The sequence below is a fragment of the Sipha flava genome, unplaced genomic scaffold, assembly GCF_003268045.1.
Source record: "Sipha flava isolate LNK unplaced genomic scaffold, YSA_version1 114_pilon_pilon, whole genome shotgun sequence".
NCBI classification, from domain to species: Eukaryota; Metazoa; Arthropoda; class Insecta; order Hemiptera; family Aphididae; genus Sipha; species Sipha flava.
In genome coordinates, this window is record NW_020271737.1 from 1 (window position 1) to 10,401 (window position 10,401).

The following is a 10,401-nucleotide window of genomic DNA, read 5'->3' on the forward strand; positions in this document are numbered from 1 at the left end:
AAAGGAAAGAAGCTTATGAAACAAAGCTTTTAATAGTTATTTTACTTGGTGCATTGAGAAGTCGGATGATGTTAAAATTAAATCGAACATGGTTTTTTTCGTTATTTTCGAGGCATACGTTCCATTATAAGTACTGTTTCCATTTAAACGCACGTCTGACGGATGGTTATCCAGCATGGGAAGCGTTATAAAATGGGAATACTTTCGGCACGTACGACTACTGATTGAGAAACTTATGTCCAGCCTAAGGTAGTTGAATACCTAAATACGCAGTCGATACGAACGCAAAAACAAAAAACAACGCGGAGCACATCCGAAACGAAACGAAAAAAAATTTCATGGTCACAAGATCGCTTCGGACGACAATCGGACCAGTCACAGACCGCCAGGCAGCAGGAAAATTATAACACGGTAACCGGTGGCTCGGACAAGGTTTTACAATAATTAAAACAATAGTCAGAAGAACAAATCCATTGTAAAACCACATAATACATTTATTTATTAAACTCAATTGACTTTATATTATATCTGATTTGACCAATATTTTTTACAAAAAAAAAATCCAACTTTAGTCTTATAGTGTTTATTACTTGCACCGTTTAAGTTATTATACTTGTGCAAACATTAAATTTTGAGGTTTTATCGATTTCATACACAAACAACAAAGAAGTGTACCGGAACCAAAAATTATCGGTAATATTTATGTGCGTTTACTTTGTTGGTAAAATAAACTTAGTAGAGAAATTGCTATAACAAAAAATATAATGTAAAAATAATATTATTGATGATGAATCAATATTATTATTATTTTTTTTTTTAATTATTGAAATTACAGTATATAATAATACACAGCATGTACATAATAATGATATTATATTGCTAAACTCTACCTTTTTGTTTTTGTGCTTAATAAATCGTGGTATTTCAAATTAGTAATTTCGTTTTTTCCTCTTGCCATATTTCCTACAAAAAAAAAAACACATCCTCTCCATTTATTGCATTAAAAATTGATGGACTGGTCGGTATCATAGTATCATAAGTAACGAACTGACCGATATTATAATTTTTTGTCGTCATGACATCTCGTAGTTGGATAGTATTCAAAGTCATTCATCAAAAAACACGGTGTCCGGTTTATCAAAATCACGTTCTTGGTGCAAAGGGGTGGGACCCGATCACTGGCAGTTGGGTGAACGGCCGTAGACATGAATCAGCGTTGAGGGCGGTAAAAAAGAACAAAAACAAAAAAATAATGTGAATCTTCTAAAGGAATCCATACGATATCAATAACCGTACACATCTCTTTTTCTCTTTCGTGCACCTATTAAAAATTCGTGTTAAATTTCCGTATGCTCTATTTGACCACCAGATACCTGGTTTCATCGCGTCTCGAATGATTTATTGCCTTTGAAAAAAATAATACCTGAAACACATGTTTACCTTAGTCACCCTTTTAGTGCGACGTGGTCCGTGGTCGGATTACTGTGACGGTTTGTGGTCCACGGTGGTGTAATGCGAATCGACACGATAAGCCGGCACGTCGTTTACATTAATATATCATTCGGAAATGGTTGATGATCCCGACAATGTTTTTCTTTCACTCCGACGTTCGCCTGGAGTGTTAAAAGACATTTAAGCCCATCGATCTTCATGATTTCTTTACCTGAAATCGTTTTTTCTCTCCCGATTGCTTCGATTCGTCCGTTGATCAGTGGCGATACTTCGATGGCATGCATTAAGATGCCACACGTTTTATATGCTATAACGTTGCAGCCGTGAGAACCAGGGACTGGAACCTGAACCGAAAGAACCGGTTCCGGTGCCGGTTCTTGAAAAAAATTTAGGAACCGGAACCTTTTTTGGAACCTATATTATTTATTTTGTAGAACCGGAATCGGAACTGGAACCCATTTAAAAAAATTAAAAATATTTTGGTTCTTTTCGATTCTTCAGAGTTTTTCTATTTTATAAAATTACAGCGGATATAACTAAAACCATAACCTAACCATCTAATATTTTAACAACAAACATGAACTTTTTGTTTTTATCTTTATTAGGGAAAATATAAAGATTTGATAAATATATTTCTTGTAATTTTTGTATTTTATACATACGAGCGTACGTATACGAAACGAACGTATAAAAACATAACGGGTTCTGACGAATGGCGAAAATACGCAGTGTGCCGACTGCCGAAGCCTTAATAATAATAATAACCCCAATAATACAAGATTCATACAAGAGTCAGATAACATCATGTGGTATAATATATACTGTGGTTTATCAATTTCCCATTTTATTGGAAAAAAATATTTTATTTTTAGCACAACAGCAACCGACACCACGCGATAAGCTACCCCTCCACATCCCACTACTACTCATTCCGATCATCTCCATGCAGTATGCACTATGACTATCTGGTCTGTTATGTGTATAATTGATGACTGGTGTAGTGACTGCAGAAAGAATTGAAGAAATTCTATAATACTTTTAATAATAAATACATCTATTATTTTTGAAAAATAGGTCGTCTATCAACTTCAATAGTTCACAAATATTTTAGCTAGGTTTAGTAAAATAAAAGACCAATCAACCTGTAAAACATATTCATGCACAATAAAAGAAAATGAAAAATATTTTGTTAAAAATTTTGTTTTTTTATTATTTAAATAATTAATTTTTGGACACTTTAAGTTTTGTTAATGGATTTGTTTATAGAAAAAAAAATTAGATGACAAATAATTCATTAATGAGTAATAACACATTAATGATAACAATTAAATTTCTAAAAAACAACCATTGTATGTAAAGTCAATTACAACTTTAAACTGACAAAATTATTGTCTTAAATGAATTTTTAATTTTCTCAACTTGAATTTTTTTTTATGTAACTTAAATATCTAAGAATTAAAACCGAAATTTTGTATTATTTAAGAACCTGAACCGAATTTCTTCATTTTCTAAAAACTGGAACCTAATTTTTAATTTTCAAAGAACCAGAACCGATAAAAACATCAAGGTTCCAATCCCTGATGAGAACAATATAAAAACTCGGAAAAAGATCACAACATTTACAGAATATTCCAAAACGATTTGACGTTGGACGAAAATTTTAAATAACCATATAGTACGATTAAATTATAACATACATTTAAAATAATTTTTAAGTTTTTTAAAATATTTGGGGGGGCTGTAGCCCACTAGCCCACCCCCCTACATACGCCACTGGTTCGGAGTAAGAGAGATAAAAACGAACGTTCAAAACGTATTTCTCCCTCACCGCGTTCTTTGGAAACGCGATATACCGTATAAGGCAGCAATAACGATATTAATGATAACACTAATGTGTTCGTGAGGATATAATAATAACGTGCACGGGGGTGTCGATAATCCGAAAATATTACGTGCCCGAGACAAAGGATTTAGCGCGTCGCGCACCGTCTTATACTGTTATGTCTCCCAGGGGTTTTACTACAGTTATACACGTCACCGTATAGTCGGCGTACTGCAGGAAATTTCGTAATGAAAGTCTTGTCGGTAAACTGTACCATTCGCTCACACCGTACCGGATCTCACACGGGGATCAGAGGAGACTTCGAACAGGTGTAATACAATATATATTGAGCGCGTATACACATATAGTATATAATGTACATACCATAACCCGGGTCTTTCGGAAAATTAGGTAAATTCAACTCGCGTAAGTAGAAATATGTATGCATATTTTTTTTCTTTCTTTTTAACAGAATCTATACAAACGTATTAGTAAACATCATGTTTTAAGATTAATGAGCGTATCGATACGTTCCTAGAAACTCCTCATCTGGCATTGACAAGTTTTCAACAAAACTGGAGGAACCGTCAGTTTGCGTTTTCCATGATTATTTTTTTTTTTTTACTTAACTACGATATCCTCGATTGGTGACCCAACGAATCGAGCTTCTGCATGATTTAAATTTTGGTCTTGTTGAAAAGAATAGCGCCAGTTTTCTGTTTCAGGAATGTAAAATTGGATACCATCCGACGAATATTTATCTTAAACATGGTATTTTTTCCTTCTGACTTTTGTTAATATATAATGCACATTTTTTTTCAATAATATGATTATTATGTTATCATATTTTCCGCCTATTTCTATGAAAGTTATTGCAAAATTTTAAATTTGTATATTATATACATACAAGCTAGCTATTATAGTTATATTAGTATATTATATTTATATTATTAGTATATTATTATATACTAAGCATAGCTATTATACAATTAAAAAGTGGAATATTTTTTTTTTTTAAACGTAAAAACACGTCTCGCAAGTCATAACATGCACACCGTGTTCTAGAATCGTATTTTTTGTTACTGTAATTGTTTGAGTGAGGTCCCGAATTCAAAATTGGTCGAAGTGACCATGCTTCAACTGGTGTCGGATATAAAATATCAAGAACAAAAAAGAAGTGGACTGGATTAAATTATAAAACCTTTATTATAATCAAAACTCGACAACAACCAACGTATATAAAAATTATGAACTAACAAATATTACTTACGCGGCAACAACCAACGTATACAAAAAACGAACACGGCAATAATAATGTAATCGCACAATGGATTAAAATAAACTGAGTCCAAGGGCATATTTAAGGGGTGAGCACATGTAGCCCGTGCCCCCCTCAATCACCGTGTTTTATACTTTATTTATTATTATAGGCCCTCTTATATTTCACGCACGGGCACAGGGTGGAATACTGGAATATCAATATATCATGAAAATATGATACCATCGATTTAATGGATTAGCATTGCTTAATGCACACCCTGAAATAATTATAAAACCTGAAGAAGTAGTTGATGCATATGCTAATAAATACCCCAGACGTTATCAGTTATTGTAATTACAAAAATTATATTTAAAAATATGTTTTATTATAAATTTGTGTAATAAAATGTTATGTTTCTATCAAACACTTGTATTTTGATTATTTGGCCATGAATAGGGCAGAGGATATGAAGCATTTGCATATTTGTTTTGCATAGCCAAAAAATAGCAGAGTACGAAACAAATACGTATCATGCTTTTACAAAGCTAGTTTTAAAATTTTATTTTGCATATAAATGCATATTTTGAGTCCTTTTTGTTTTTAGGGCATATTTTACACTTTTATACACTATTTTATACTTTTAAGACATATTTAACTTAAATTGATTTTTTCCAAAGTGACATTTTTATTTCAAACAATTTAGTCAAAATGTTTGAATAAAAATGTATTTATTTTTAATTTTTATCGTATATTTTTGACTGTCCGCGGGCACACATTTTTCCTAAAAGTGATAACGATCTAATGTCGTTTCTTTAGAGAAAATGAAGAAAATTAAATAAAATGTATTTTGTTTATTTAGCTATGGTATTTAATATATTTAAATTATGTAATTGTTTTGCCTCGTTTTTAATGCTATTTATTTTATTAATACTTTTAAATAAAAAGGCTAAAAAAATTTTTAAGTGCATATTATGTGGTTTTTAAGTGCATAAGTGCTTGCATATTGAGAACTTTTTTAGAGCTACAAATCCTCTGCTCTAGTTATGAATAACGACAGTTTTTTGAGTGGAAAAGTTATAACATACAATTTGAACTTTTTGTGTGTGCCCCCCCCTCCCCCATAAGACATACAATACGCCCCTTACTGTGTCTACCTGGTGATGATGGCCTTAATTTATAACCGGTCGTCAATGGGTTAGAAGGCAGGTAGAACGATAGGTCAGTTCTAGAATATTCCAGACGGTTAGGACTCGTTTGCGCACATATTAATATATTTATTAAATTTATGACAAATCGTTTGCGCAAAATATTGTGAACAATGGAAACCTGCTTGTAGGTACGGTTTTGGGTATACAGAATGTCTTAAAGTAAAATGATTATTTTCAATCATGGTTTCCCATCAATTGTCATCTATCTGTAATAGGGATCTTATAATCGCGATTTCTGTGCTCACTAATTAAATAAGTCGTGTGGGATAAGCTTTAATCTTTATTGCTTTATTTCTAATCTAAAAATATTTTTCTTAAATTATTTCTTATAAGTTATAACAAATCTGTTAATTTTCGTTTAGTCTCCGGTTTTGGCGAAATAATGATGGACGCTATTTGTTTAACACGGAGAGTAAAACGTTGTATAGTGTTGAATAATTTTAAATTTCGAGAGTATAGGAAATTAAAAAATGGAAATTTTAATTTTCGGTGTACTAATAAACTTTGTAATGCTAGTGTAATTTTAAGCAATAAAAGTGACCGAATTGTTGATCAATCTAAAAGTTCGGAGCATAACCATGAGGTATATTGAGATCAAATTATATCTAGAGAAATTGTAAGGGGTTCATTGAAAAGAAAGGTAGAAAATGATCTACATACTCGTTCAAACAAATTAATACACCAAGAGTTAAAAAATAGTAACTTTGCTGAAAACATGGAACATGGTATAATTTATAAAAATTTAATGAAAAAAATTGTTGGTTCATAGCCCAGGTTATAACCAATTCGAAAATTTGGAGATAAGTACACAGGTTGTGTACACTCTATACGTGGATAAATTTCTTCGAAAAAAGGTTTCTATTGTTCGCAAATTGTGCGCAAATGAGTTGTGATTTTGTGCGCAAAGGAGTTGCAAAAAAGGTAAATTTGCGCAAACGAATTGTAACCATTCCAGACAATACCTATGATAGATAAGGAGACGCACCGTACCTGTCCGTCTCGAATATTCTAGAAAAGTTGAGACTATTCTCGTCAATTATCTAACTGTACCCAACAGTAATATATTATTGTTCTTATTATAATACTAAACTTGACTTTAATCAGAAATTTGAATAGCATTCTTTAGTATCCCAATTTTCACAATTTTCACTGGCGTGATTCTATGACGGACGATAAATATAAACCTGAAATTATCTGCTGTAGAGCATTTTCTCGACGCTTATGCGCCGGAATAATAGATCCTATTATTTATAGCTTTAATTAAAATTGCCATACGAAAACGAAATAAATATGATAATCAAATAAACAGGTTCCTATACTAGCCAAATAGTATAATAATATTATTGAATTACAACATACCGTATGATTATTAAATATAACTCATAGTTTGATGCATAAGATTCATAGTTAAGTATATTTAAGTTATGTACATGCAAAAATATTTCTAACACTTAATTCATTATACTCATTTTGTAAACAATAAAAAAAAATCTAATTCTTGAACGAGTACCAATAATCACGAGCATGTTGGTCGCCAGTTTATTTCAGAATAAATATATTAAACAGAGGAATTTTTACACCTCATTATTACGTTAAAACGTTGTTTTTACAATAATAGACCAAAATAGAAAAAACAATTATTGCATGTAATAATTGAGTTAGATGATATGTCACTTTCACAAAAAAAAAATAAAACGAAACATTTTAAAACTCGTATTATTTAATCATTCTTTAAAATTAAAATTAAACTTTATGTGCATACAACTATAATACATTATTACGAAAAACAATAAAATAAAAACATTTTGTTTATTTTCTATAAATTCAATTAAACGAATTAATTTATGGTTTTTTTTCTATCAAATGCTATTATAGGCACTTACTCTAGATCAGCGTTAAAAAAAATTATTTTTTCTTACTTTTATTAAAGAGTGAATTATTATATTTTATATAGGTTGCTTAAACAATTTTATTTTTGGACTAAAAAATCACATTAAAACCTAACTTAGATATAATATAACGAGATACATATGATACATACTTATTGTATTTTGTATTCATAAAATCACAATAATGTGATGTATCAACTTTTTTTTTTTTTATAAAGATGATAAAATAAATAATAAATAAAAAAACTATTATTAATACAATGTCTACTTTGAAACTATTATTGAAAGAATATAATGTCTATATATTTATATTATAGTATTATACAACATCGAAAATAATGAAAATAATTATTTCAGGTTCCTATCATATTTGGTTGGTTATATTCGAAATCATTCCAGTCAACATTTAAAGAGATATCTTGCTACCAATCAAAAAAATATTTACTCATATTGTATTTAAAGGTGTATCGAGTGAGTCTATATCTCAGATCGATTCGACACTTGCCGGTCGATAGTTATACTTATTGATAAATATTATTGTTAATAAATAATATTATTATTGGCAATCTTAATCCCCGACATAATCTCATTCGAAACGAGAAACATCTATCAATTTATATCATCACTATTTTTTTGTAGCATATTAACATGTTACATTAAAATTTTAAAAGTTAATAAAAGTTTTACCAAAGAATTGAAACCCATCCAGTTGATTTTTTCAAAAGTTATTTATTTTAAACGCTAATACGGTATATGGCATAAGTGTTATGATAAAAGTTAACATAGCCGATTTCCGTTAATAGGCAACGTTTTGTTAATATTAGTAAATATCACATACATGTTCAGTGTTGTTTGTGATTCTATACGGTCAGCGAGTCAAGGAATTTTTTTCTTTATCATTAGAATTCTGTGCATTCCAACGATTGAAAATGAAAGAAAAGTAAATATAATTAGTATCATTCGCATATTATATACAATATAACTTTACAAATGTCTTTAGCTGTAAACACAATTTCGAGCGTAACGTCTTGAACGCGAAGACGACAGGACGAAACATGTGGCGTCGTGAATGCTACTTTTGTAGAACCAAACGTTCGTTTACAGAAAAAATGACCCAGTGTAAAAGTAAGTAGTTAGTTTATTATTAATGTTGTTGGTATTGATTATTAACATATAATTGTAATCAGGCCAATTAAATTAGTGGCTTAAGAATAACATAGAATTTAAATTTAATTAGTACCAAAAAACGATTTAAAAAAAAAAAGGGTTAAATTGTGGTATGAGTCTTTCATTGAATTTTTCGTTTTCATTTATATACATTTGAAAGCAATAACTATAATAAATAACAAAAATATGTTTAAGAAAATAAATTCTATTGAAAAGATGTGCTTAAATCATAATTTGAATAATAATAATAAAAATATATTATTCTAATACAATTGTTATAAAGAAGAAAATACATTTTATACATAAACATACATTAACTAAATTAACTACATTTTATTAATTTTATTTATACATTTTCGGTAAGACGAACAAAGACTTGTACTTAAAGTTAGTCGTGCCAATTTTAAAATTAAGTATTTAATTCAGAGAAATCTACTTTGTTATTTAGTAATTTAGAAAGAAACATTAAATTTAATATTGTGGGTAATATTGATTATGTAAGGAAAATTTGGGGGGAAAAACCACTCCAATCATGATGTTTCAGAATTAAGTTCTCTAAATGCATTGCAATGCAATCATAAAAATCGTAAGAAACTGTTTCGTCTCGTTGGACAAACAATATTAACAACGGTCGATGCATTATATAAAATATATTTAGAAATAATAATCTTTTAAGATTTAGTAATTATTATTAATATTTATATTTAAACGTTCACAAGAATAGTTATCAAATCATATTTTCTGACGGTTTAGGATTGGTTTCTCCATAGAAATATTATCCAGGTGCTTACAGACTAATTCTAACTAAAACGGTAACGTGATGAAATGCACAATGTATAATTTCCAGCGTTCTTCGTGTTTCTCTAGATTTGATAAAACGTGTTATTTTCGCTAACGAATGTATTCCGCGTGTTGTTTACGCAGACTGCCGAGTGATGGTGCACGATCGGTGCCTGCCACCGGACGTGGTCGGGTCCACCGTGAGCGGCCTCCGCAGCATCCTCAAGTCGACAGCGAGCGATTGTGAGAGCGGTCAGAAGGGCAGCCCGCGTGTATGGCACCTGGACAACCTCGACTTGCACGGTTACGGCTACCATCTGCACCGAGACCTTGAGGCTTTCCTGGTGCCTTGCCGCACGCCCCCGGAACGCGACGAGACCGTTGAGTCCGTGGTCGCAGAGTTTTTTAAAATGTTCGCGGGACGCGCGGACCTGTCGTTTAAAACGGCCGCGGTGTCTTCCGAGGAACCCAACTCTACTGACGTGCGAAGCGGCAACGGCGGCAGGTCACGACGGAGAAGACGACGGAACGGACGGAGAAATGCTAATGCGATTACAAAAAACTAATCGATTTCCTATATACCATTTATACAAATATGTTATACTCATGTTAATAAACTATTGTTGTTTCTGTTAATGTGATATATTAAAACTATTGGACTTCTTTAACGGTTACAAATAGGTAATGAGCACTGCTCCACATAGGCGTACATTTAGTATACGACTTGGGAGTGCCAAATTTATCCACCCTAGGGTTATCCGTGGGGAGCAAATCCCCCCGTAAGCTCCCTTCATCGCAGGGCCTACAACTACTTGGCACAAA

General features: G+C 31.3%; 1 protein-coding gene across 1 annotated transcript; it reads left to right on the forward strand.

Moving 5' to 3' along the window:
* Positions 1 to 8,677: 8,677 nt before the first annotated feature.
* On the forward strand, positions 8,678 to 10,145 carry LOC112690320. Its single transcript, XM_025564301.1, has 2 exons — positions 8,678 to 8,757; positions 9,724 to 10,145. The coding sequence occupies exons 1-2, from the start codon at positions 8,688 to 8,690 to the stop codon at positions 10,143 to 10,145; spliced, it is 492 nt and encodes a 163-aa protein (XP_025420086.1). The 5' UTR covers positions 8,678 to 8,687.
* The last annotated feature ends 256 nt before the right edge of the window (positions 10,146 to 10,401 follow it).